At 42.7% G+C, this 14624-nt stretch overlaps 1 protein-coding gene across 5 annotated transcripts in view; it reads right to left on the bottom strand.

Moving 5' to 3' along the window:
* Nucleotides 1-14357, bottom strand: part of LOC106594897 (proline-rich protein 5) — a 73190-nt gene extending 58833 nt beyond the window's left edge. The window contains exons 1-2 of one of the 5 annotated variants that reach the window (XM_082964169.1): nt 14202-14357; nt 6035-6139 (exon numbers count right to left, since the gene is read on the bottom strand). In XM_082964169.1, the coding sequence (XP_082820295.1) occupies nt 6035-6063 (29 nt within the window). In that variant the 5' untranslated portion in view covers nt 6064-6139; nt 14202-14357. Of the gene's footprint in view, nt 1-5564; nt 5661-6034; nt 6140-13056; nt 13237-13291; nt 13791-14201 lie in introns of those variants that run through there. The other 4 variants (XM_082964168.1, XM_082964170.1, XM_082964172.1 and 1 more) reach the window with 4 other exon arrangements.
* Nucleotides 14358-14624: the final 267 nt, after the last annotated feature.

The following is a 14624-nucleotide window of genomic DNA, read 5'->3' on the forward strand; positions in this document are numbered from 1 at the left end:
TTTGGGATGCTAGTGGTTATATTAATTTGGGATGCTAGTGGTTATATTAATTTGGGATGCTAGTGGTTGTGATGCTAGTGGTTGTGATGCTAGTAGTTATATTAATTTGGGATGCTAGTGGTTGTGATGCTAGTGGTTATATTAATTTGGGATGCTAGTAGTTGTGATGCTAGTGGTTGTATTAATTTGGGATGCTAGTGGTTGTGATGCTAGTGGTTATATTAATTTGGGATGCTAGTGGTTGTGATGCTAGTGGTTGTGATGCTAGTGGTTATATTAATTTGGGATGCTAGTGGTTGTGATGCTAGTGGTTATATTAATTTGCGATGCTAGTGGTTGTGATGCTAGTGGTTGTATTAATTTGGGATGCTGGTGGTTATATTAATTTGGGATGCTAGTGGTTATATTAATTTGGGATGCTAGTGGTTGTATTAATTTGGGATGCTAGTGGTTGTATTAATTTGGGATGCTAGTGGTTATATTAATTTGGGATGCTAGTAGTTGTGATGCTAGTGGTTATATTAATTTGGGATGCTAGTGGTTGTGATGCTAGTGGTTATACTAATTTGGGATGCTAGTGGTTGTATTAATTTGGGATGCTAGTGGTTATATTAATTTGGGATGCTAGTGGTTATATTAATTTGTGATGCTAGTGGTTGTATTAATTTGGGATGCTAGTGGTTGTATTAATTTGGGATGCTAGTGGTTGTGATGCTAGTGGTTATATTAATTTGGGATGCTAGTGGTTGTATTAATTTGGGATGCTAGTGGTTGTATTAATTTGGGATGCTAGTGGTTGTGATGCTAGTGGTTATATTAATTTGGGATGCTAGTGGTTGTAATGCTAGTGGTTATATTAATTTGGGATGCTAGTGGTTATATTAATTTGGGATGCTAGTGGTTATATTAATTTGGGATGCTAGTGGTTGTATTAATTTGGGATGCTAGTGGTTGTGATGCTAGTGGTTATATTAATTTGGGATGCTAGTGGTTGTGATGCTAGTGGTTATATTAATTTGGGATGCTAGTGGTTGTATTAATTTGTGATGCTAGTGGTTGTGATGCTAGTGGTTGTGATGTTAGTGGTTATATTAATTTGGGATGCTAGTGGTTATATTAATTTGGGATGCTAGTGGTTGTGATGCTAGTGGTTGTATTAATTTGTGATGCTAGTGGTTGTGATGCTAGTGGTTGTGATGCTAGTGGTTATATTAATTTGGGATGCTAGTGGTTGTATTAATTTGGGATGCTAGTGGTTGTGATGCTAGTGGTTGTATTAATTTGGGATGCTAGTGGTTATATTAATTTGGGATGCTAGTGGTTGTATTAATTTGGGATGCTAGTGGTTGTATTAATTTGGGATGCTAGTGGTTGTGATGCTAGTGGTTATATTAATTTGGGATGCTAGTGGTTATATTAATTTGGGATGCTAGTGGTTATATTAATTTGGGATGCTAGTGGTTATATTAATTTGGGATGCTAGTGGTTGTATTAATTTGTGATGCTAGTGGTTGTATTAATTTGGGATGCTAGTGGTTGTGATGCTAGTGGTTGTATTAATTTGGGATGCTAGTGGTTGTGATGCTAGTGGTTGTATTAATTTAGGATGCTAGTGGTTGTATTAATTTGGGATGCTAGTGGTTGTATTAATTTGGGATGCTAGTGGTTGGGATGCTAGTGGTTATATTAATTTGTGATGCTAGTGGTTGTATTAATTTTGGGATGCTAGTGGTTGTATTAATTTGGGATGCTAGTGGTTGTGATGCTAGTGGTTGTATTAATGTGGGATCTATTGCATCCCACAACTGTCCCAGACTATGTTTGGAATATTGATTTCTCACACAGAATAGAACAGGTCGACTTTAGTACTATGGGGGATATTAGATTGACACAGGCTAGTGCTTTTGCTGTTCGTTAGGCCTACTCATCTCGTTGGCTGACGAAAACTAAATGTGGACAGTTCTTCCAATATCATCAATTTGCACCTCGGAATTGGATAAGGACGTGCGCAGCAAATCTTGTCTGCTAAATGAACTAGTGTAGCCCAAAGCCATTTGGCTTAGCCAGATCAGGACCTAACATAAGGACAACAAGAGTATGCTATTCTGTTCTTCTGAAATACATTTTCTTCATATCATGCTTCTTTAGACCTGTCTAAAATAAATAATGATTTATTGTGAAGGTGTAGGCTATATTACATGGATTTATTAGACTTTTTAAATGTAAATGTTCCAAAGGTCTGCATCAGTGGCTTGTAGGCTGTGTGTGGAAACCAGCAGATGCTAAATGTGTTTATGTTAATTAACGATCAATTACCGTGAGACTGTTATTTGCTTGACAATCACCGGCTGGCGAAATTTTGTGACCGCCACAGCCCTAGGTAGGAGAAGGTTTGTATGGGAGATAGGTAGGAGAAGGTTTGTAGGAGAAAGTTTGTACGGGAGATAGGTAGGAGAAAGTTTGTACGGGAGATAGGTAGGAGAAGGTTTGTACGGGAGATAGGTAGGAGAAGGTTTGTACGGGAGGTAGGTAGGAGAAGGTTTGTACGGGAGGGAGGTAGGAGAAGGTTTATCCGGGAGAAAGGTAGGAGAAAGTTTGTATGGGAGATAGGTAGGAGAAGGTTTGTACGGGAGATAGGTAGGAGAAGGTTTGTACGGGAGATAGGTAGGAGAAGGTTTGTACGGGAGATAGGTAGGAGAAGGTTTGTACGGGAGATCGGTAGGAGAAGGTTTGTACGGGAGTTCGGTAGGAGAAGGTTTGTACGGGAGATCGGTAGGAGAAGGTTTGTACAGGAGATCGGTAGGAGAAGGACAACTGGGGTGGTGTACTATACTATTAAACCAATGAATTCTAACTGTTTTTAATCATTTATAAATGACATTGTTAATATATCTAACAACAACCACATTTAAATAGCCCACGTGTGTTAGATTCTAAAGGAGGACAGAGGCCACTCTATGAACCTATGGGGGGTCCAGAATCCCTAATAAACTGAATAGAAACAGCCACTGGGGGAGAAGGACGGAGGAGGACAGAGGCCACTCTATGAACCTATGGGGGGTCCAGAATCCCTAATAAACTGAATAGAAACAGCCACTGGGGGAGAAACTTCAAAGTGTTCCCTGCTCCCTGTGAGAGGATCTGGAGGACACATGTGTTGAGTTAAGAGTTGAAGTGGATGTTAGTCGAATCTGTATCAGATCTCTCTTGATGATAGAAACACATAGGGGAGAATGGTGTAAGTTGAGCAAAAAAGGGGTACATTGAGCCACCCTTGTTTCTAGGAATCCAGACACAAAATGGATTATTTGACCAAATATTTAGGAAGGAGGTCATCATTTCATTGAGTCTGAAGGAAGAAACCACATGGAAAAAGTGGTAAGCAAGTTAGGTCCAAAAAACTGTTTTCATAAAGTCCAATTAACGCATTGTGTTCGAGGGTTCATAATCTAAACCAAAGTAGATCATTTTAAGGTTGTTCTGTACATCAGTTGGGGTCTCTATAAGCTTTAATATGAGGACCAAAACCTAACATGAAAGTACATCATTATAGCTGTGTGGGCTAATATTATCAATATGTTTGCCTTGGGGTAAATTGAGCCAATGGCCATGGGGTAAGTTGAGAAAATGGTTAAGGCAATGGCAAGTTACGCAAATTGAAGTGTTTTCTTCCCAATCGTAATGCAAGGCATTATCGCTGGGATACGAGGTAACAAACGGTGGAATTGTCGTCGTCCCCCAGGATTATTTATAAAGTCTTCTGCATTTAACCCAACCCCTCTGAATCAGAGAGGTGCGGTGGGCTGCTTTACAGTTGTAATACTACACCCCTGAAAGGAGGGAAATACTGACACGTAACATCAGAGACAAAATGAAACTTAGGACATTTTTTAGAACTGTACTGTTTGCATGTTGATATCATTTTAATGTAGGCCTTATTGGGGAGATAGGCCATGTTGATATCATTTTAATGTAGGCCTTATTGGGGAGATAGGCCATGTTGATATCATTTTAATGTAGGCCTTATTGGGGAGATAGGCCATGTTGATATCATTTTAATGTAGGCCTTATTGGGGAGATAGGCCATGTTGATATCATTTTAATGTAGGCCTTATTGGGGAGATAGGCCATGTTGATATCATTTTAATGTAGGCCTTATTGGGGAGATAGGCCATGTTGATATCATTTTAATGTAGGCCTTATTGGGGAGATAGGTCATGTTGATATCATTTTAATGTAGGCCTTATTGGGGAGATAGGTCATGTTGATATCATTTTAATGTAGGCCTTATTGGGGAGATAGGTCATGTTGATATCATTTTAATGTAGGCCTTATTGGGGAGATAGGCCATGTTGATATCATTTTAATGTAGGCCTTATTGGGGAGATAGGCCATGTTGATATCATTTTAATGTAGGCCTTATTGGGGAGATAGGCCATGTTGATATCATTTTAATGTAGGCCTTATTGGGGAGATAGGCCATGTTGATATCATTTTAATGTAGGCCTTATTGGGGAGATAGGCCATGTTGATATCATTTTAATGTAGGCCTTATTGGGGAGATAGGCCATGTTGATATCATTTTAATGTAGGCCTTATTGGGGAGATAGGTCATGTTGATATCATTTTAATGTAGGCCTTATTGGGGAGATAGGCCATGTTGATATCATTTTAATGTAGGCCTTATTGGGGAGATAGGTCATGTTGATATCATTTTAATGTAGGCCTTATTGGGGAGATAGGTCATGTTGATATCATTTTAATGTAGGCCTTATTGGGGAGATAGGTCATGTTGATATCATTTTAATGTAGGCCTTATTGGGGAGATAGGCCATGTTGATATCATTTTAATGTAGGCCTTATTGGGGAGATAGGCCATGTTGATATCATTTTAATGTAGGCCTTATTGGGGAGATAGGCCATGTTGATATCATTTTAATGTAGGCCTTATTGGGGAGATAGGCCATGTTGATATCATTTTAATGTAGGCCTTATTGGGGAGATAGGCCATGTTGATATCATTTTAATGTAGGCCTTATTGGGGAGATAGGCCATGAGATATTCATATTGAAACATGTATTTTTTTTTTAAGTTCCTAACTTGTTTGACGAAATTCGTACAGATTTTCTCAGGGGAGCCTACATGGGGCCCCGACCCCAAGTTTGGTAACCACAGACCTAACCCCCCTATCTATCTGTTTGCTTCCTCTCTGTCTCCTCTGCTTCCTCCTGCATGCCGTGCAGCCTCACCACTGAGCACCACATCACTATCTGTCTCAGTAGCCTACTCTCTGTAAAGCAAGTCTTTTTCTGCTCTGTTTAACGTTAGCTTCTTCATCCTTCTTGCTGGCTCAGTAATACTAACCAGAGCCCTTCAACATTACTACACTAGAAGTCTCTGCCGGCAGCTAGCCACCTGACTGACTGACATATCTATTAGTGACTATGTACCAATTGTGCACTCATGAGTGGGTTTTTGTTTGGGTGGGTGTCTGTAGACACGGAAGGAGTCACAGTTTTAAAATGGCCTTTTGTCTGGCATCTCGCAGACACACTGTCAGAAACCTCTGTAGTTGCGTAGTAGAGCCGACTGGAAGCTTCCGTAGTTCATTTCACGTCTCAATCCGTCGGCCTGTGGAGGGCGGAGTCAGCCGTTTGACTCTGGGGAACCAATCAGGAGGAGGCAGGAGAACATAACGAACAAAGCACTGTTTATGATTCCGCTCGTTCTCAAAGAGGCAGGCGAGATTACAACTCAGTCCGATCAACAATATAAGCATTCTGAGCTGGGAGCAATATTTACATGTTGACCTGTAATTCATTTTCTTTATTATGAACAAAATATATCTTTTTATAATAACTAAAAATCTCATTAGAAGAAATTCCAGAGATCTGGACCTCAGTGTCCTCATACGTAGTTAGGACACTGACCCCACCCTCCCCTACTGGAACAATTGTGTATCTAAATTGTGTGTGTGTGTGTGTGTGTGTCTGTGTGTGCACGGAGAGAGGGGCAGTGACCTGTGGTCTCTCACCTCCTAAAGGAATGGGTGCGTTCTTCCATCCGAGGTGAGGGGTCAAAGGTGAGGGGTGGGGGTCAGAGACTGAACTTGACCTAGGGACCGGTGTCCAGGCAGCATCTTTCACAAACAACAAGAAAACACACATCACAGTTCAGAACATGCTCTATCCATAGGGATAGTTAAAGGACTCAACTTGGATATAACCTGTTTTAGCATGGACATTGCCACTGAGGGCTTAGGGATCCATAGGGATTCCTATGGGTTGGGAGCGATCAGCCAATTATCAGAGCATTGTCATCTTCTTCAAATTGGGTGTTATGGTTTACAAATGGCTGAAGCTGTATCACCACCATCTAGTGGCCAAAATAAATGAATGACACCCAGGATTTGGTTCAGGATCCAGCACTGCAGGTGGCGGTAAATCACCAATATTAGCTTTTCACTTTTTTCAAACACAAAAGAAGAAGAAAATGTACAACTTTAAAATGGAGATGGCCCATGCTGTCAGATGCCATAATGGCACAGACACGAAGGTGAGACGTCTTTCCATCTCTATGGTTCCATCTCAGTCTGCAATGCATTTCATTACATCAACTCTTATTGCAATCCAAAATTATTCTGCTTTTTCACGCATTGTATTAAACCTTTACTATTATTGCCTTTCCATAGTCGCCTCATCTCAACTCCAATTCATACACTTCAGACTTGTATATACATTATGACTTCATAACACAATAACCCACAGGGGGCATACATGTACCAAGGCCTCTTCCCCTGTTGCACTACCATTCACCTAGCACTGCAAGAGGAAAAACAAACTACCATGTCTCAGTAGGGATCCAACAGTTGGTTAGCGTGCGACGATCTCAGATATCCAACAGTTGGTTAGCGTGCAACACTCTCAGAGAACCAACAGTTGGTTAGCGTGCGACGCTCTCAGAGATCCAACAGTTGGTTAGCGTGCGACGCTCTCAGAGATCCAACAGTTGGTTAGCGTGCGACGCTCTCAGAGATCCAACAGTTGGTTAGCGTGCGACGCTCTCAGAGATCCAACAGTTGGTTAGCGTGCGACGCTCTCAGAGATCCAACAGTTGGTTAGCGTGCGACGCTCTCAGAGATCCAACAGTTGGTTAGCGTGCGACGCTCTCAGAGATCCAACAGTTGGTTAGCGTGCGACGCTCTCAGAGATCCAACAGTTGGTTAGCGTGCGACGCTCTCAGAGATCCAACAGTTGGTTAGCGTGCGACGCTCTCAGATATCCAACAGTTGGTTAGCGTGCGACGCTCTCAGAGATCCAACAGTTGGTTAGCGTGCGACGCTCTCAGATATCCAACAGTTGGTTAGCGTGCGACGCTCTCAGAGATCCAACAGTTGGTTAGCGTGCGACGCTCTCAGATATCCAACAGTTGGTTAGCGTGCGACGCTCTCAGAGATCCAACAGTTGGTTAGCGTGCGACGCTCTCAGAGATCCAACAGTTGGTTAGCGTGCGACGCTCTCAGAGATCCAACAGTTGGTTAGCGTGCGACGCTCTCAGAGATCCAACAGTTGGTTAGCGTGCGACGCTCTCAGAGATCCAACAGTTGGTTAGCGTGCGACGCTCTCAGAGATCCAACAGTTGGTTAGCGTGCGACGCTCTCAGAGATCCAACAGTTGGTTAGCGTGCGACGCTCTCAGATATCCAACAGTTGGTTAGCGTGCGACGCTCTCAGAGATCCAACAGTTGGTTAGCGTGCGACGCTCTCAGAGATCCAACAGTTGGTTAGCGTGCGACGCTCTCAGATATCCAACAGTTGGTTAGCGTGCGACGCTCTCAGAGATTCAACAGTTGGTTAGCGTGCGACTGCTCTCAGAGTATCCAACAGTTGGTTAGCGTGCGACGCTCTCAGAGATCCAACAGTTGGTTAGTGTGCGACGCTCTCAGATATCCAACAGTTGGTTAGTGTGCGACGCTCTCAGATATCCAACAGTTGGTTAGCGTGCGACGCTCTCAGATATCCAACAGTTGGTTAGCGTGCGACGCTCTCAGAGATCCAACAGTTGGTTAGCGTGCGACGCTCTCCTCCTCTCCTCTTTGTTTCTCCTCAGTTGTAATCTGTGTTCCGTGACTGTGTGTGTTTTGGGTTGCTGTGCCCAGTCCCCCAACACAGCCCCCCACACAGACTGAACTGGGTTCAAAAGGCTATGATGCAGAATGATTGATACCCCACTGTGAGACCAGAGTAGCGTGTGACTCCGTCGACTAGATCAAAGAACTGAGGTCAACAAGTTCATTGAAATAAAGGGGCCATTCTACCACGGCAGATGGCACACGGAAACATGTTTAAGTAGCGGTTTACTTAGAGATTTGGACTTTACATTCTCAGAGACTCAAAGCTAGTGTCTGACACTACAATATTAGCTACACTTCCTTTCAGAGGCATCAGGCGTTTTACATAATAGACTTAAATACAGTCTTCTAGTTGACCATCCGCCTGTTTCTCATCACCGTGGAGGTCGTAGAGAACCTGGAATGCGGGGCTAACCAAAATGTTTGGACATCAAACCAGAGACATCAATATATTCCAAGGCAGACAGAGAGAGGGGGGACAGGGTGCATCCTGGGTACCTTCTGACGGATGCCAGAGAGGTGTCAGCTCAGCACTCCTACCCAATCAAAAATTATAATTAAATGAATAGGGGTGTAGTCACCACACACACTGTAGTGAGACACTTGATCCTCTTCCATGAAACTCCCTAGAGGTGCTGAGATCTTCCGCATAAAACAAACGACGGGTCCTAATGAACGAGTGTGCTTCAGAAGGTAGCCGAGGATGTGCCCGACTCAAACCTCAAAACATCACACGTGCTTGATGTTTCTATATTCTCAACCATTCATATTTCAGACAGTAATCATACCCAATGAACTGAACCATCAGAATAAGTGAGAGAATGTTTCAACAGAGTCTAAAACAGAAGACGGTATCTCTAGTGTAACTCTAGGGAGGGGCCCAACTACATATGCTGTTCATTTGTTCACAATGTTCTGGGCTAAAAATACAGGCAATGTATAGTAAATAATTTATGTAGAACTTAATTAAATATGATTGCATTGCCCCAGTCACTACGATGACTCGGCTATGACTCAACCCTGCTCCAGGGAGTGTTCTGATGTTCCTGGCCTCTCTCCTGTCACCTGTCACCTGTCTGGCTACAGCCCCTGCTCCACCTGCCACTCTGGGCCAATGGCCAGTCAGAAGTCAGGCTTGGCCGCGGTCCCAGGCTCTAGTCCTGGACACCACATCACATAGTCACAGCTGACAGAACAGCCGACAGGCACATAGCAGCTTTACAGCCTTCACAGCCCTGCTTAAAGTCTGCTGCTCTAGTCTGCAATTCCACAGGTCTCCATCCATCCTCTCTGGTGCCAGGAACTAGGAACAAACCTTGGTATGGAGATGTTGTCTGGGCTGCGGCTGCTCCCTCTCATCTCTGGCCCTGCTCTAGGATTCTCTGCCTCTTGACTTCTTTCCCTCTCTCATCTCGCTCTATACCCCCCCCCCCCCCCTCCATCTGGTCTCTAGCAGTAACATGAGTGGGCTCCCTGCCATCACCACTGTGTAAACAGATACCAGGAAGTTCCCCAAGTGAAAACGAACCCTGATCCAAGATGATGCAGGAGGAAACCCAACACTAACTCACTCATCCCAGTCCCACTGACTGGCACCTAGGGCAGCACTCAACACTCAGTCCTGACCATTACCACCAACAGCACCCAATAGAATAATAATGAGCTAGTGGTACGGATTTATTTTACCTTTATTTAACTGGGCAAGTCAGTTAAGAACAAATTCTTAGTGTTAGTGCTGTATACTGGTATTGGTAATTTCAGGCAGAAGGTACCAGTTGAAAAGGAGTGTGCAGTGTTTCTAAGTATTGAACTGTGTTATTTCCAACCAAGCTTGCAGCCTGCAGGTAAAACAGTATGTTTGAAATAGTAGAAGAAAAAGTGACAATTCTAATTCCATCAGAGTTCCTGAACTTTGTCTCCACCTTCTGGTTACAGTGTGCCACTGCAGCACTAGGGGGACAGGCAATGCATAAATCAACATAAATCAGGTCAGGAGGAAGGATGCTAACTTCTATAAACCTACCAAACTCACATTAAAGAGGACAACCATATCCCAATAAGCAAAAGGCCGTTGAAAATACATATTTTACAACTATTTTCCAGACGTTGACACCAGGTACATTTTAGGTGATGAATGAAAGATGAAAATATGTATTTTCCGGATATTGAAAATACCTATTTTCTGGACATGAAATCAGGTGCATTTAAAAATACGTATTTTTCGGTCATTGATTCCATGGCCAAATTTCAACTGCTATACATTCTCTATTATAATAAGTAAGCATTATATTACAGGCATCACAAGACATGTCTGAAAGTCCCATGGTACCAGGTGAAAAAATTAATGGAGGTATGGAGACTGTTTAGTGCAAAAAATAAGGTGTTAAATACATGTAAAAAATATATTAAAAATCCTGATCTTTCATATATCGCTCAGACACTTCAGAACAAACTTATTTTTGATAATTTTTTGGGACTATCTGTTGTTCCATGTAGTGAATCTGTTATTCAATGCATTTGAATAGGCTAATAGCAGTAAGGTCCCCCAAAAATTATCCAATCATTTTTTTTCTTGTGTTTTTTTATACTTCATATACTTTATACTTTTTATAATTCAAAATCAAACAGCTAAATGATCCTTGGTATGACCTTCTTAAAACAAAACCATATAGCTTAGTAGAACCCCCACCCCCCTGCCTTAGACAGGTTTTAATAGGAAAGAGGAATCAATTGTAGATCGCAACAAAATACTTATCACATGCAGCAAGTTCCTCTGGATAAGAGCGTCTGCTGAATGACCAAAATGTAAAATGTAAAAACAAAAACCCTTGCAAAGCATGCTGGATATTATTCTAATGAGCTCCGCCCCAAACAAGTACAAATTTGTTCTGTGCGGATCAGATCAAAATCTGAACGAATCATAGACGTCTAGGCTGTTTCACAAGTTTGAACATCACAGTACAGTACGGCACAGTAGAACACAGTAGTGTACAGTACAATGCAGTACAGTACAGGACAGTAGTGTTATTCAGTCGAGTATTGATCAATCTGGACCGGAGATCTACCCGTTTCCCTATATAAAAAGGTACTGTCCCTCTTGACTGTCTCCCAAACAAAATCAACAATAACCACAAACATTCATCCCACCACTCAAAAATCACAAACCACCACTCCCCTTCCAGTATCCTGAAGAATCAGTTTCCATCCCCTACTTTCTATTTTTAATCAATTTATTGACCTCTTTCCCAAGGACCCTTACCATAAACCGGGTTGGTAGTTGGTATCCTCTACACAACCCTTCCCCTTAAACCTAAACCAGGTTCATATCCTCTACCCAACCCTTCCCCTTAAACCTAAACCAGGTTCATATCCTCTACACAACCCTTCCCCTTAAACCAGGTTCATATCCTCTACCCAACCCTTCCCCTTAAACCTAAACCAGGTTCATATCCTCTACACAACCCTTCCCCTTAAACCAGGTTCATATCCTCTACACAACCCTTCCCCTTAAACCTAAACCAGGTTCATATCCTCTACACAACCCTTCCCCTTAAACCTAAACCAGGTTCATATCCTCTACACAACCCTTCCCCTTAAACCTAAACCAGGTTCATATCCTCTACACAACCCTTCCCCTTAAACCTAAACCAGGTTCATATCCTCTACACAACCCTTCCCCTTAAACCAGGTTCATATCCTCTACCCAACCCTTCCCCTTAAACCTAAACCAGGTTCATATCCTCTACCCAACCATTCTCCTTAAACCAGGTTCATATCCTCTACACAACCCTTCCCCTTAAACCAGGTTCATATCCTCTACACAACCCTTCCCCTTAAACCAGGTTCATATCCTCTACACAACCCTTCCCCTTAAACCAGGTTCATGTCCTCTACACAACCCTTCCCCTTAAACCAGGTTCATATCCTCTACACAACCCTTCCCCTTAAACCAGGTTCATATCCTCTACACAACCATTCCCCTTAAACCAGGTTCATATCCTCTACACAACCATTCCCCTTAAACCAGGTTCATATCCTCTACACAACCCTTCCCCTTAAACCAGGTTCATATCCTCTACACAACCATTCCCCTTAAACCAGGTTCATATCCTCTACACAACCATTCCCCTTAAACCAGGTTCATATCCTCTACACAACCATTCCCCTTAAACCAGGTTCATATCCTCTACACAACCCTTCCCCTTAAACCAGGTTCATGTCCTCTACCCAACCATTCTCCTTAAACCAGGTTCATATCCTCTACACAACCCTTCCCCTTAAACCAGGTTCATATCCTCTACACAACCCTTCCCCTTAAACCAGGTTCATATCCTCTACACAACCATTCCCCTTAAACCAGGTTCATATCCTCTACACAACCCTTCCCCTTAAACCAGGTTCATATCCTCTACACAACCCTTCCCCTTAAACCAGGTTCATATCCTCTACACAACCCTTCCCCTTAAACCAGGTTCATATCCTCTACACAACCCTTCCCCTTAAACCAGGTTCATATCCTCTACACAACCCTTCCCCTTAAACCAGGTTCATATCCTCTACACAACCCTTCCCCTTAAACCAGGTTCATATCCTCTACCCAATCCCTCTATTTTATTTGACATTTTTTTACTTTTACTTCTTTACATTTTTTTATCCATTAAAGTTTGTTTTAATCAAATCTAGTTGAAGTAGAAAAAATGAGAACTCCATCACCCTTGAACCGTTACCTTGCCAAACCTGACCTTCACCATACAGTCCCAGAGTTCAACTGTCTCCCTACTCCATTAGTTTCTGTCATCCAACACGTTTAGATTGTCAACAACAACAACAAAACAGTCTATCAATATGTCCCCTCTAAAAGATACAAAGGACAAGGTCTATGGACATACGGGGTTGCCCGCGTCCCTGAACCCGCCAACGTCTCACCTCTCCGGAAAGCTGAGGACGCACTCCTAAAAACAATCCCGGAGACAGTCTGGACAGCCTATGCTACTGCTCTGGTGTTACATCTCCATTTCGGCATATATTCTAAATATTTATAACAAAGCACGGTATCATCCGACAACTTTATATCATGGCTACGACGGAGTTGACAGCCACCACTAACGTCAGGCAAATCAAGTTCATAAGCTACACAGCGGACGTTTATAAAGGTACCCACCGTGTATGGTCGCTGTCTTCCTCTGGTGGTGCGCTCCAACACGCCACAGAGATAATATATAGGCGCTCCAACACGCCACAGAGATAATATATAGGCGCTCCAACACGCACTGAAAAATACTAGCAAAATCTTTGTTTCAATTCTTCTTGGTTTGTAGAAAGATGGCAAAGGTAGCCACTAAAACTGAAGCTGTCCCGACAGTGTCCGTGTCTGTCTGAGTATGCGAGTGGAGTACGGATGTGTAAACGGAGCCGACTCCGGGGATGTCACGACTCGTGGATGTTTCCTCTTGTTGACTTGAGTTAGCAGCGCCAGCTGCTACTGTATCTAGTCGAGTCCGCGTGACACGAGCGTCTGCAAGTGTGTGTGTGGAATGTGTGTAGACCAGAATGTTTGTGTGCGCGCACCGTAGTATATCCACCGGTCTGTCTGTGCTGAGAGTGCGTGGAGAAACTGCTAAATGAGTGACTGTCCCACGCTGTGAGTCCTGGAGGAGTGCCAGTGCCAAGATGAGTTAGTAGACTACCGGCCTCCTAACAACAATGTATAATGTTTCATTCATTTAAAACCAAAGCATTCAGCCTAATGATCCTCATAAAGCTATAAACACAACCCTGTACATTATACTAAGTGCTCATAAAAGAGAAAGCTGTGATTCAGCTGTGCACTCTCTTGGCAAAATGCTGGTGATCAGCAAGTTTTCAGATCCACGATCCAATCCCCACCTAATTCAACATTAATGGATTTGTCAAAGCTCACCACTGAGGATCTTCACATAACCTACATATTGGACATACATTTCAGTACCACTGTTGCTTGAAGTTTGTGAAGAGGCTGCATGAAGAGTTATTGGAAGATCTCCCAAAATAAACATCTAAGAAGAAGAAACCATATCAGAGAATCAACCAACCTTTGATGTTCCATCATCCTTCTGGAAGATATCTGAGATACTACGATGATGATCAGCAACCTGCTGTTCTGTTTCACTTCTATAGTACCAAGTGTTTTGAGAATGTCACATGGCAAAGTCCAACTCCCAAGGTCAGGAATATCTGCCTTTACAATGCTGGGGCCATAAAAGAATAACAGTAAGGTACCTGGGGAACTAGAGCATGAGAAAGTTCTCTCTCTGGTTTAATGTGTAGCTTGTTGAGTAGCCAGAGTCATAAATGCCTGATGCTGTGGTGAGAGAATGTTTGTTTAGGGTCATGGAACTAACATTAAGGCCTAGAGAATGGCATGTGTCTAAACACACCATCATTCAACCATGGAGAAAACAATACTATACAGTCCAGAAAGGTTCATTCTAAAAGTACACAATTACTATTTTACT

The sequence above is a fragment of the Salmo salar genome, chromosome 17 (genome assembly GCF_965601325.2).
Source record: "Salmo salar chromosome 17, fSalSal1, whole genome shotgun sequence".
In the NCBI taxonomy this organism is placed as follows: domain Eukaryota; kingdom Metazoa; phylum Chordata; class Actinopteri; order Salmoniformes; family Salmonidae; genus Salmo; species Salmo salar.